This window comes from Tenebrio molitor, chromosome 1, assembly GCF_963966145.1.
Source record: "Tenebrio molitor chromosome 1, icTenMoli1.1, whole genome shotgun sequence".
NCBI classification, from domain to species: domain Eukaryota; kingdom Metazoa; phylum Arthropoda; class Insecta; order Coleoptera; family Tenebrionidae; genus Tenebrio; species Tenebrio molitor.
Genome location: NC_091046.1, coordinates 1,783,925 through 1,797,787, shown reverse-complemented (window position 1 = coordinate 1,797,787; position 13,863 = coordinate 1,783,925). Strand labels below are relative to the sequence as shown.

The 13,863-nt window shown below is 35.1% G+C and overlaps 2 protein-coding genes and 1 long non-coding RNA gene across 5 annotated transcripts in view; 1 reads left to right on the top strand and 2 right to left on the bottom strand.

Annotated features, from left to right (window-relative positions):
• Positions 1-13,863, bottom strand: part of RpL14 (ribosomal protein L14) — a 40,330-nt gene that overhangs the window by 7,539 nt on the left and 18,928 nt on the right. The gene's annotated exons all lie outside the window — the stretch shown is intronic.
• On the top strand, positions 410-2,403 carry LOC138127750 (uncharacterized). Its single transcript, XR_011158386.1, has 3 exons — positions 410-1,001; positions 1,105-1,189; positions 1,247-2,403. It is a non-coding gene; the product is annotated as an uncharacterized lncRNA (long non-coding RNA).
• On the bottom strand, positions 9,427-13,635 carry LOC138129252 (uncharacterized). Of its 2 annotated transcripts, none has more exons than XM_069045541.1 (6): positions 13,430-13,635; positions 13,128-13,380; positions 10,705-10,856; positions 10,500-10,616; positions 10,401-10,447; positions 9,427-10,347 (listed from the first exon to the last, which is right to left on the bottom strand). In XM_069045541.1, exons 1-6 carry the CDS (start codon positions 13,514-13,516, stop codon positions 9,993-9,995), a joined length of 1,011 nt encoding a protein of 336 aa, XP_068901642.1. In that variant the 5' UTR covers positions 13,517-13,635; the 3' UTR covers positions 9,427-9,992. The 2 variants fall into 2 exon arrangements, with proteins under 2 accessions (XP_068901642.1, XP_068901651.1); XM_069045550.1 differs by having other exon boundaries at positions 13,128-13,349; positions 13,430-13,587.

Genomic DNA, 13,863 nt, shown 5'->3' with positions numbered 1-13,863 from the left:
TTCAAACCTTGTGCAAATGCCTTTTTTCTCTCTTGTTGTGTTTCAAGGTCGCGCCAATGGGCCGTGTACGATTTCCCTTTCATTAAAGTTAAAGAACGCCGTTAAATTATTTTGTCTCTGTCTAACATAATGCTTGGCATATAGCGATGATTTAATTACACTCAGTGCAGTTAGCTCAAAATTCAAAAACTGATTGCACGACCGATACAGAAAAGTTTAATTTTTGAATGTCAGTCATGATGATGACAGTAAAAGGCACAGACCATCAACAGAATTAAGACTTTCAAAACCCGTATAAAACATGGGAGACACTGACAACACCAGGGGTAGGGCACTCTATTAGACGACCTTGAATCAAGTTTAATATTTTTCGGCCACTACAGATGGCGCTCAGATCAGAAAAAAACAAGGTTGGTAGAACTGACTAATTTGTATAATAGGTTGCCTCGTTGAAAATTGCGGGGCGGGGGGGAAAGTAACTCGTGACGTAAAATCAACCCAGAAATTTTGGGTGTTCGAATAGAACCTAAGGTTTATAAGCTCCGTGGAGTTTATTGGGTGGCTTTTTGGGATTTATTCTAGCGAAGGAACACCTAATGCATGATCGACAGACTCTGTAGTAAAAGTTTAGTACACTGTGACGTCACGAGTAACTTTTGCGGGGGGAAAAAATTCAGACTATTGCTTTAAATGGAAACGAGGCAACCTATTATACAAATTAGTCAGTTCTACCAACCTTGGAAAAAAAATAAAAAAATTTGCTACTACCAACACAATTTAGTAATTCCTATGGTTGGTCATCCTGGTTAAATCCCCAATCGCATTCACTTTCCTAGTAATTCCCAGAAAAGTGTTGCGACACATGACACAAAATAGTGGATAGTGGAAAAATACAAGTAGATTTTGTGTTTTTGTGTTTAATTTTTAAGTACTTTTGGACAATTTGTAAAAAAAATGTAGCCGTGTTGTGTACCCGGATGTGAAAATACTCCAAATCACAGGTAGGCTGTAAAAATTAAATTTTTAAACTTTGATAATAATCAATCAATGTTTCCGAAAAATCAAAATTTATATTTAATTATTTATATCATGTTTGTTTCTCAGGCTTTAAGGAATTTTCCAAGACAAGAAGACTACTTCAGTCACCCTCAGGAAGAATATGAATATGTTACTCTTGAAAAAATATAAGGTAAGTCTGTTTTTATGTGATAGTTCAAATACCTAATTGATACTTATTTTAATTTAGATGCGCTTCGAGCTTTCCCTCCTACCATCATTGGGCATTCTCCTGAATCCTGGTCTGTGGAAGAGCCAGAAAAGACGTATCGAGCGATCAAATTAATTTGTAATCGAGTTATCCATGAATCGGAAATCGTATGTCGTTTCTTGAACAAAAAACACAGCTTAAAACACAGGTTAGATCTGGGCATATCAATCTAAAAGACATACAGATTCAAATCCATGGATGACTCGATTACAAATTAATTTGATCGCTCTTTACTTACCACAGACCAAGATGGTGAGGACTTCTTTGTTTACCACTCCCACTCAAAGTAAGAGATGAATCCAATTATCTTTGAAAAAAATATTGAAATTTGTATTTATTTTATTTTTTTTACGAGTATTGTTTTACAATATTGTTTACAAGGAAGCCTTTAAAACACGACGCGTAACGGAGTGCTTTTAACGTCAAAAGTGCTTTAAAGACCCTTAAAACCTGTATTATACGCTATTTTTTATTATACTTGCACTATAATCTGAAAATTATAACAAAAAAAGTAAATTGAAATACCTTTTCCGAAGTAATCTGTGTCATTAATTGTTGAGATAAAAATGGTCAATTGTTGTTGTTTCGTTCTCCTCTATATTTGTTAAAAATTGTGTATAAATGTGTGGGTATTTATTATTATTATTATTCAAAATGTAGGTGAATTTGAAAAAACGGGAAATGACATATTTCATAATGTAAATTTGGTTTTAAAATGTTTGTCAATTAATTGTCTACTTGACAGTACCTATCAAATAATTTTTAAACACATAATGTCATTGAATTATTTATTTATAAACTGACATACCGTCAAATAATTGTAAGCTATTTCTAAAAAGCCATTTTCAAACTATGACAAACATGAAAAGAAACATGTCGGTTTTTTTAACATTTCCCGTTTTTTTTTTTAATTGAAATACATACAATGCCTGGCAATAAAAACTAGACATCACTTTTGTGTTACGTCAAAATCCAAATGTGTAATTTAATGTTTTTTTGACACTGACATTTAAATGATGGCTTTTTCTTTGCCGGCCATTGTATATGTAGAGACGCCTTGTTTTATGCATTCGCTTTGTTCGTATATCAATTTTTGTATTCTTACTTGTTTTATAATAAATATTGTAACATTTTAACCTTGTTTTGAATTACCACCCTAAAATTTTTTTGGAACCAGTGCGTAGTACAGGATTCAATTTTGCCGCCTTAGCACGATTACAGGTCTCCAATCAACTTTTTACCGACTCTCGGTAAAACTTTTTTTCGGCCACTATAGATGGCGCTGAAACTTGTTACCAGCAAGGTTGGTAGAACTGACTAATTTGTATAATAGGTTGCCTCGTTTCCATTTAAAGCAATAGTCTGAATTTTTTCCCCCCGCAAAAGTTACTCGTGACGTCACAGTGTACTAAACTTTTACTACAGAGTCTGTCGATCATGCATTAGGTGTTCCTTCGCTAGAATAAATCCCAAAAAGCCACCCAATAAACTCCACGGAGCTTATAAACCTTAGGTTCTATTCGAACACCCAAAATTTCTGGGTTGATTTTACGTCACGAGTTACTTTCCCCCCCGCCCCGCAATTTTCAACGAGGCAACCTATTATACAAATTAGTCAGTTCTACCAACCTTGGTTACCAGTTTTAACTGAGAGAGTGGCCAATCTATTCTCTTCTTTATCTAGGATAAGCGCAGCGCAGTTCAGATTTAGTAGGCCATGCGTGGTGTAAAGTCCCTAGATATCTAGCGTGGTGCAAGACGAGGCGCCATCTAACCTCATCAGACAAAGTAATCTAGAACCGCGGGAAATTTGAAGGGTTATATTGAAGTTCATTGTTATTTAATGGTGATATTTAAACCGTTTTGGAAAGTTTGGTAACCAAGTTGGTATAGCCTTGAAAATCGGGGGGTGTTTTCAGGATTTTTTCTGCTTTTCTGTTAACCCTTGAAAATCGGGGGTGTTTTTCCTTAAAAATGTTAATTTTAAAATATACCTTTAAAATCGGGGGTGTTTTCACGATTTTTTTTGCTTTTCTGTTAACCCTTGAAAATCAGGGTGTTTTACCTTAAAAAGTGGCTGTGTCCCCAAGGGGTTAAAAATGTTAATTTTAAAATATACCTTTAAAATCGGGGGTGTTTTCATAATATTTTACGATCTTCTGTTTAGCACGCTTTTCTGTTTAGCCTTGAAAATCAGGGCGTTTTCACGATTTTTTTTGCTTTTCTGTTAACCCTTGAAAATCAGGGTGTTTTCACGATTTTTTTTGCTTTTCTGTTAACCCTTAAAAATCAGGGTGTTTTACCTTAAAAAGTGCTGTGTGCTGAAGGGGCTGCGCTTTTCTGTTGACCCTTGAAAATCGGGGTGTTTTACCTTAAAAAGTGCTGTGTGCTGAATGGGCCTATATAGTAGTTTATGTATTTATTGTTTTTGTTGCTAAATAAAAATAAAATAAACAAGTATTTCAACAAAAACACTTTAACCAGATAGGTACAGGAAATTGTGTCAACATTATCCAGATTATTATCCACTCATGGTCGACGATAAAGAGCAAGGTGCAAACTTGTTTCAATTATTTTATCCAATTCTGACAAAAAAATATCCGCAAACATGAGTCATTTTTGCTCACAAAAAACTATCTATGAGAATCTTTTTTTATCCTTTCTTATTTTCTATTGTTTACGAAAAAAAAAGAGGAATATCTAAAGCTGTTAGTTGTTGAAGATGTTAAAACAAAAACAAAAATGTCGTTAGACCATAAAACAATTTTTTATGCTAGAATATGTATTCGCGGAATCAAAATTTCGGGCAGCATTTTTCCGTCACTTAAAGAAGATCTCTGTAAACCACCTTTTACCACAGACAATTAAACTATAGTATGACTGTCAAGTGGGATTACATTTTCGGAGACGCGCTCAAGTGGCGCTGCCCTAGCGTTAGGCCTAAAGTCCCTATATATATCTAGGGACTTTACCGGTACCGCCACAACAGCGCGCCAAATGTGAAGGTACTAGCGGCTAGACTAGGAACTACTAGCGGAAATATAGCGGGGAGGAAACGGGCTCGCGCGGGTGGTTGAAGGGGGTAGGTCACTTTTGTTTGGTTTTTCGAAACGAACAGACCTTGCGAAGAGCGATCCAATATTCCAAAAATCTGTAAGTTACATCTGAACCGATTACACTACCGTTCCGAGTAGATATTTTGTGTCCCCGTGAAGAATTCAACGTTTTTAATTCACCTGGGTAATTTATCCCACTTTCGTTGCCTTTTTTTTTGTGTTTTGTTTTGGGACCAGGACCACGTGGTAAGGGTATGTTGTAGATTTCATTTTTGTTGCATGCTGTTTCTTTAAGAGGCGTCCATTTGTTAATTTTAAGCGTTATCCCTAAATTTCTCCCGGGAGGTCCATTTTTGACAATCTGTTAATTTCGAAGATTAGTAGCGGGCGTCCGGACCGCGTGCGTCCATTTTGTTTTTCTTTCACTAACATTTTCTAACGGCACTCGACCCGCCATATGTTTTTGTTTAGTATTGCGAGCGAGTATTGTATTCCCTTTTAAAGCGCTTTTATTTTTATCGTTATTTAACTTCGCGTTTTGTTCTCTTTTATTTCCTCATTGTTTAATGTTGCGTTTTGTTTTGCTTATGTTATCCTTGTTTAATGTTGCGTTTTTGTTTTGTGTATTTTATCATTGTTTAATGTTGCGCTTTGTTTTGCTGGATTTTCTCATCGTTTAATGTTACGCTTTGTTCGATAGAATTAAACTCGGGTTATTCCTTCGTGTTGTTGCTAGATTTCGGAAAAGTTAAAATAAAATGTTGTAAGTGCGCCCTGTGGGAGCTAGGTGACAATCAGGAAGTCGTGGGGTTGTTTAGTAAATTTCTGTGGAAGCTACGGTTATTTAGAGCCGTTAGCGGGGACGGACCTTAGTCTTTGCGGGAGCGGCGTCGGGATGTTTTCGTGAAGCTTCCGTCGACGGTTATCGGGACTTTGGGGTTTTGTCCGGAAACGGTTGGTTGGGGACGGCGGACCTAGGTCTTTGCGGCTGCGGTCTAGGAATGCTACTCGTACGACCCCGAAACGCTCTGTCACTCTTGCTGGGTCGGTGAAATAGTCCGACGTTCATTAATACCCCGAATATCTATAAACGTCGCTTGATTTCAAGATGATTCAGATAATTCTTCTGAGTCCCCTCGCGACCGAAAGTTTGTTACCTCCAGCTCTAAGTTCCCGTTGGCGTACCTTGACCGCGTAGTTCCGAGTTAAACATTGTTTTGTCATTAATCGAATTGTAAAATATGAGTAATACCTGGGATACGGTTTTTGAAGAGGGTTTTTCATCCGTCCCTGTCTGTAATAACTGCCTTATAATTTGTTTACTTGTTTGCAAGCTTTAAACTGTCATTTTGTCTGTCATGTGCCCGTTTTTCTGTTATTTTAAATATTGTTGCATTCATCTTGTCGTTTATCTTTGTGATGTACTCAACTAGTTAATTTCTTGTACTTCGTTAACCTTAATTTCTGTCTTTTGTATTCGTTTCAATTTCTTTTCATCAAAGTTATTACAGGCATTTTTAATAAAAGGTATTTTGCGTCCCTCACATGTGTGTTTTATTTGCGGCACTCTTCCAACTGGAACCCTCACCGTTTGCATTCCGAACCTTTCCGCCAAAAGAAAATCACAACGTAGGGCTCCTCCGATTCGATGACGATCACGACCACATTTGTTACCGTTTTGCGCAGGTTCAAATATTTGGCGGAAAAAGTAATGTATTCAAATCATTACAATGCTGTAGAAATCCCTCAACTTTAATTTCTAATTATGTTAATTTAATTGATTCTTCTTCTTCTGTAGAAAGAATACTTAATTTACGTTTAACTGATTTACAATGGTGTCTGTCCACTTTACCGATTAGATTTGGTGGACTGGGAATTCGCCACATTTCCTATTTTTAGTCTTGCCATTCAACCAATTATTTTATCTAATCCCGTGGGATAAATGACACTTATCCCACTCATTTGAGTGGAATAAGGAACTTCATTACCGGACGCATTGCATTACTCCACTTAGTGGGATAAGTGAGCTTCATTACCCCACTCAGTGGGATAAGTAAGTCATTATTCCACTGAGTGGTGTAATGAAACTAGCGGAAATAAATTAGATTTACCTTTTTTTTTTAATTCGGGGCGGTCTTAGATAAAATTTTGTACATAACACGTGGGCTAAGCATATTACAGGAAACTCGTGTGATTACAGATGAACTCGGGCTAACGCCCTCGTCATCTGCAATCTTCACACTCGAATCCTGTAATATTGCTTTTATCCCACTAATTGTGTAAATAACTATTATCTTTGGATTCTCAATTTGGTTTTTAGATGATGGATTAGATTTCGATATTTGCCTCTCTGCTTTCCTATCTTCAATTCATGGTGTTAAAAAGCTTGTTTCTCTATTACTAAATTCAAAGGATAATAAGCTTATTATTCCCCATTATGATGGAGCTTCAGCAGTCTGGGATGTAGAAAATGAGAACGAAAGTCCAACAATTCCACAATTCCAGAAAAATTGGGATAATATCAATATCAAACGAATAATTGCCAATTACGTAACCTTTAATTCACCTAGAGACTTGGCTCGTTTTTTAAGGCTTTGCAGGATCTTGGTTACATCTAATACCTTCTCCTAATATTGGTAGGTACTCTCTTAGATAACATTTTCCCATTTTGCTTACTACGTTTTTTGGCAAATTATTATTTACGTTCCTTCAACTTTGAAGAGTAAAATTAGTCAAATAAAAGTGCTTTTCTATCAAACAGTATGCATTACGTAGTCTTATTAATGATTTATTACTAAAATAAAAATTAGCACTAAATCTGCAGTGGATCATAAGTTAACAGAGGGTATAATTTTTACCATGCAATTCCCAGTGGCAACAGTTAAAAAAAACGCACTATATGTAACAGAACCGAACAATATTGAGGACCGTAAGAAACGTATTAAGCATGAAATTAGGCAAATCACACCGGAAATATTACAAAACGTAAGAGATGCATGTTACTATCGATTTGTAATTTCCCAAGAAAGAGACACACGGTGCCCATTGACCTGCTCGGGTTTTTTTTTTTACAAAAATCGCGTATGTCCACGTTAAGATTATTCCAGTTAAAGTTTGTAGACTGTATGTTCCAAAATGTTATAAATGGTATAAATAACACAATCACAAGATGACCTTTAGCTTAAGGTAGATGATAGGTACAACATATTATTTATAATATACAGGGTGTCCCAGAGTTGCGAAACAGCTCCATAAATTGTTTGTTATTAAAAATATCAACTTTTTCTTTTTTCTAGATGATAGCTACGCTTCTACTGCATATTCGGAAAATATTGCGGTATATATACAGGGTGTCCTCTTGTATCCCACCTCCACCCGGCGGCACGGCAATTTTGCCGGAGTACATACACTATTACGGATAATACTATCAAGTAATAGTGCAGTGCTTATCAACATAATAACCGGCGTCTCGCCTCCACATTTTGACTTTTTTGTGTTTTATGTTCTGTGTCAATGTTAAGGAATTTCCTCACGATGTGACATGAGTATAATAATATACCTTTTTGAATTTCAACCACCAATGTGTTCTCTAAGTCCAAAATTTTTAAATTTTTAAAAAGAGATTGCGGTACTATTCCTGTTGCTGAAATTATAAATGGTAAAATCGAAATTTTTTCTAAACACCAAAGATTTCTCATAGCAACGGATAGTTCTAAATATTTATTAATTTTTGTATTATATGTTTGTGTTATATTGTGTGAATTTGGAACAGCTATATCTAAAAGATATGCTTGCTTTTGTTGTTTATTTACAATAATAATGTCTGGTCTGTTATGCTGAATGTGAATGTCAGTTAAAACTGTGCGATCAAAATATAATTTGTAATTGTCATTTTCTAAACAACTTTCTGGTTTATAAATGTAATGTGGTTGTGTATCCTTGAATAAATTGAATTTAACTGCTAAATTCATGTGTATAATTTTTGCGAATATATCATGACGTTTTTTATATTCGCAAAATTATAAAAACACTAAAGTTATGTTTTTTTCAACGGAACCTACCCAGTTTGATTTCATTTTTGGTTTCTATGCTAAATTGTGAATCAAATCTACACAGGTCGTTTTTACTTATCTGCCATCGTTTTTGATCAGTGGCGCTTTTTTTACCAGAATTCCGAATGGCAGGGGCCCCTTCGAAAATTCGTACCTTCCAAATAGTTGCACATAAATTAAAATAATTGACGCTGTTTGATTCCTCAATGTTTGCCGCATCTGTTAAGTGTTTACTCAATAACGTGCTTACTCGCATTATGCCTACTGCGATTTTTTAAATATGTATGTATAACAAACTAAAAATGTCAAAAACCTATTTTTTTCAAATGGCACCCCGCATTTATTATTGCACTGGTCGAAAGCTTTTTTGACAAGCTTTCCAACGGTAGGTATAGGGTTTGCATAGTCGAATGTGAAAATCTAGTGTGCTATCTTAAAATCACTAAAATAATTAAATGTTTAATTGTTAAACACTGTTTTGTTGGTTGATTCATCTTTATATGACCATATTGTGTGATTATCTTTTGTTAGGCCTACTAGATTTTTGTATTGTCTTTTTAACGGAAAAATTGCACCAAATTTAGGATAGCACCCTCGATTTTCTGATTCGACTATACAAATCTTATATTGTTCAAAAGCTTGTCAAAAAAGCTTTCGATCAGTGCAATAATAAATACGGGGTGCCATTTGAAAAAAATGAGTTTTTGACATTTTTAGTTCGTTATGATTAAAAAATCGCAGTAGCTATATTCGTATGCGACTATTTTTTTTTTAAACACTCAGCAAATGCGGCCAACATTCAGAAATCAAACAGCATCAATCATTTTAATTTATGTGCAACGATTTGGAAGGTACGAATTTTCGAAGGGACCCCTGCAATTTGAAATTCTGGTAAAAAAAAGCGCCACTGATCAAAAATAATGGCAGATAAGTATGAACGACCTGTACAAATTTGATTAATAATTTAGCATAGAATTGAAAAATAAAATCAAACTGGGTAGCTTCTGTTTAAAAAACATAAACATAGTAGTACATAAATAATAGAGTGGTATATATATATACTAATTTTAATAAATAATACATTAAATAGTGATCACACACAGGTTACAATGATATATTACATCAGCTTTGTAAAAATTATGTAAACATATACGGGGTGATCAAGAAGGACTGTTTAAGTTGGTAATGCTGAATTTTATTTTTAAATGGTACAACTGGAGTAACTTCCGGTTGTTGAGGGCTTCACACTGACAGCCGCATCAGTGACAAGTCAAATTTGACATTTCAAATTAAATTGAACATGCTGGTGAATCGTTCGAGAGAAGAGTTAATTTATGTTTAGAGCAAAATGGGGAGCACTTCGAGAATTTCCTTTAGTTAATTTTTAGATTATTATTCCGAATTCCAGCTTTGATTTCTTTTTGCCGTCAATTTTTACTCTCATAACCTACCATTTTGTCGTTATTAATGCTACGTCAGATATCTGTCAAATAAACCCACAAAACATATCCGGTTGCAGTGTTGTAAATAGCCGAATAAAAAAATGTTCTTAATTGTATTGCCAACTTAAGCAGTCCTTCTTGATCACCCGGTACCTAGTTAATTTTTGGTCAACATTCATTCGTAGTTACTTTTCGACCTCAACACTGACTTCAGCGTAGTGGGTGTGGTGGGTGGTGTGTAATCCGGAGGAGGAATCGGTGGAGAAACGTTATGCACTGGAGATGTCCCCTTCCTTCTTCCGATCATCGCAGTTCTATTCGGGGCGGGATCGAGAACAAAATTTTGACCGCGATTCGATAAATTACCGCTGTCGTAATATGGCACTTCTGCGTCATATTCCGACATCGAGGACGGTACAAAAGAGCGACTCCTCGTGAAACCATGATTGTCGTAATCTTCGTACGTTTTGGGAGAAGCAGGATTTGACCAGAGATCTCTGGTGGAATTGTCAAACCAAGGAGGATTCGCCCTGAAATGAGCAACAATTAAAAACACAATTTTTCTTCAATGGTTTTAACTCACTCGCTCGCTTCGAAACCGTGGATAATCGGTAGTGCTGGTTCTTTATTCTGCACAGGAGAAAAATTAATACACGAAGATAAAAATAATCGCGCGATTTACCTTTAAAACACTCGATACGACGAGTTTTATCGCTATAGCTGCAAATATTATGTTAATCAGCCAAAGGATGTATCCGCGCGCTGCCAAAGACATCACTATGCCGTAGCACACAATAATCTGAAATAAACACGAATCGTTCTTGACTGGAATCCTTTCGAAATCTGACAAACGTCAGTCCATATTAAAACACTTGTGGGTAACTTACAACGGTGTCTATATCGTCGGCTCCATCGAGAGTACTGTAGTCAAATGCTATCAAACTGGTAAGAATGATGTCCACAATTGAAATTAAAATTGCAATTGTTGCCCAGCTGCCAAACAACGACTTCATAATTTGCCACTGAGTGTGCAAGCTTGCTGAAACAATTTAATAATAATTGTTTATTCGTTTGCGTCGCAAAAAATTAGACAACATTCTCATTCTCTTGATTTCTTCATTCAGTTCTCTTATTATTAACTGTCTATTACGAAGTAATCCTTTTTGTGTGTCATTAAAGCTAACGCGCGTTTTGACAGCACAGCTGTACTGTCGAAACGCGCGTCAGCTTTACTTTCAAGAAAAATGTGTAAAGTCCATTCAATTAAATAAACATCTGGACTGTCAAAATCAAAATTGCAGTTGTTAGGTTGGTTAAATCACTATTTAGTTATTTTCATATTACCCAGTTGTTATCTATGATTTTTTAATTTTTCAAACTATTCATTTGTTTAAATTGACATTGTCAAATAAATTGCAAAATTATTTAAGTGTATTTTGTAAAAAGGTTCAAACGGAAAGTTCAAAACGAACTAGAGTGGTTTTACTGGCGCGAGAGAAGAGGGCCATAACAAATTATTATGAGGAACAAACAAAAAAGTGATAATAACGGAAAGAAATTACTAATTTGTGCCAAAGCCGCTCCAGTATTGTTAACTAAGAATTGGTGTTCGTTCTTGTGATTCACAAATCAAAATTTTGGAGAGATAAGTGTTAATCAAGTGTTAAATAATTTTCTTCTGAATAAATGAAACAGGTTAGTTTATTTTGGTCTGGATGATTTTGGTTGTTGTTTAATTTGTTACCTGTTTTCAATTTGTGGCGTGTTTTTTATAAACTTTATTAAATTGCTCTAATTCATTTAGTTTTCTGCATTTCACTTGTGTTCGAAGCAATGAATGATTCAAAACATTTTTAGTTCAATGATTAAAAATGAAAACATAACCTAAATATATTTTGTAACTAGATTTTGATGTCGGTACACTCTAGCGAAAATTTTTTATATTCAAGTACAGTCAAAACAAGCATTTTATTTAAAATTTAATTTTGACAGTCCAGGAGTTTTTTGAATTTACTATATTTGGTGTAAGCGTGATAATAAAGTACAGTTGGTTGAAAAAAAAACGGGAACTGTCAGAATAAAACTGACACATTTTTACAATTTTTCCATAGTGTGAAACCTTACCAGATATAGGTTAGAATTAACGTCAAAATTCATTGACATTTTTTAAAATTATTTGATAGGTATTGTCAAGTAGACAAACGGACAAAATCAAATTCACATTAGAAAAATTTTCGTTTCGCGATTTTTTTGCAACCAACTGTATCAGGTATCGCATTAAAAGCTAGTTGTTTTATGGAAGGATTAAATATACGGAAATATTTACTTTAAGTTGACAACCGATAATGTGTTTATCAGAACGTCGGAGATTCGCAAAAATAAAACATATAAACAATTAAATGAATGTTATCAAGATTTATGGCTGAAGGTCTGAAACAATAGAGTGACTAAGACATCATCATAATCTTTGATTAAAGGGATTTAAAAAAATTGTTAGAAAAAAGTCAATGAAAGAGACATAAATAGAGAGACGTTACGGGTACACATAATGTACAATGGCCGGCAATAAAAACTAGCCATCACTTTTCTGTCACGTCAAAATTCAAATGTGTAATTAGTGCTTTAATGACACTGACATTTAAATGATGGCTAACTTTTTTTGCCGTGCACTGTACAGCTCGACAAAAACAGCTTGGCACATGGTTGATGGATGCGTAGCCGACTCAAATCCCTCCCACTAGCGGAGCGCACTTGTTTGTTGTGTTCATTTCATGTACTATTGGGGACACGGAAAACTGGGCAGATGTGTCATTCAGTTGTCAAAATTTCTAAACCATACCTTAGCTACTCACAACCAAGCTTAAGTTAATGTGACAGTTTTTTTGAAAATATCAATCATAATGACAGTAAAGGTGCATTTACATTGACACTTTTTGAAATGACTGCCCAGGATTCCATGTCCCTCATTGTACTATCGCGAGCAATAAATTTGGCTAGATTGTCACAAATTTAAAAAAATTCCCTGCCTGGTGTCATGTCATGTCAACAAAATGCCAAAAAATGAGACAAAAATTACAATTAATGTCATACAATATGATGATAGGTTATGATATTTACGACTCTTTTACAGTGAAGCATTTTCGATTGCGTCAAAGAATGACCTTGACGGCCAAAATGTATTGCTCGCGACTGTACATACCGTACCTACAACCCTAGCCATATCCGTGTCTTAGAGACACTCTCTCGTTTCTTCTTTTGCGCATTTCATGTGCCAAGCTGTTTTTGTCAACCTGTAAGTTCGCGTACTTACCCCATATGACTGCCCCAGAAATGCAAGTCCAGATAATAGAAAACGCGACATAAAACCACATAAAAATAAAAAATTCTTTGGGTTTAACCAAGATGTCATATTGAAAAGTTGTGGAGTTGGTGTCAGCGTCCAAAAAAAGTAAATATATAGATTGATAGTACTCTGTTTGATTTTGGTCTGGATCGAGTGTAACAACATCGGTGTAGCAACATATACACATCACTGAAAAAATTGTCCATGATATTCCTTGTATCTAAAAATCTGTTTGTTTGTATGAAATATGTATATTTTTTAATACGTACGAATCCTAATATGCCGGTAGATAAGGCAAAAGGTTTCGAAAATAATAATCCATCAGATTCGCTGCCCGCCTTGTTAATGTTAATCATGGTTGTGAGGTTCTAGTCGCAAGACAACACTAAAATGCACAATGAAGTTGTAACTCGCATGATTCACGTCAAATTCTCAGGTTATGTATGATCGTTACGATTCTTGGATTAAGTTTTATCTGATAAGAGATAAAGGAGAAGTAATAAAGTGATTGTAGGTATTATCTCTGGCAAAATTGGGGCGATTTCTTTTAAATTCCATTTTGCGCAACGTTTTCACAATACTCTTAATATCAGCGGAAAAATTCTTATCTTTTACAATATCGAAAACAGCGTTTTTCAATTTGCGACACCATTATCTACGTATACTACAAAAAAGAGGAGAGCCGACGAAGAGAGATCTTTCC

What these genes read in the sequence shown, in the direction of transcription:
- LOC138129252 (XM_069045541.1), bottom strand. Translation starts at nt 13,516, where the DNA reads ATGATTAACATTAACAAGGCGGGCAGCGAATCTGATGGATTATTATTT. An exon ending in TCGTATCGAGTGTTTTAAAG is followed by an intron (nt 10,448 to 10,499) that starts GTAAATCGCGCG and finishes TCTCCTGTGCAG; the next exon opens with AATAAAGAACCAGCACTACC. An exon ending in CACGGTTTCGAAGCGAGCGA is followed by an intron (nt 10,348 to 10,400) that starts GTGAGTTAAAAC and finishes TGCTCATTTCAG; the next exon opens with GGCGAATCCTCCTTGGTTTG.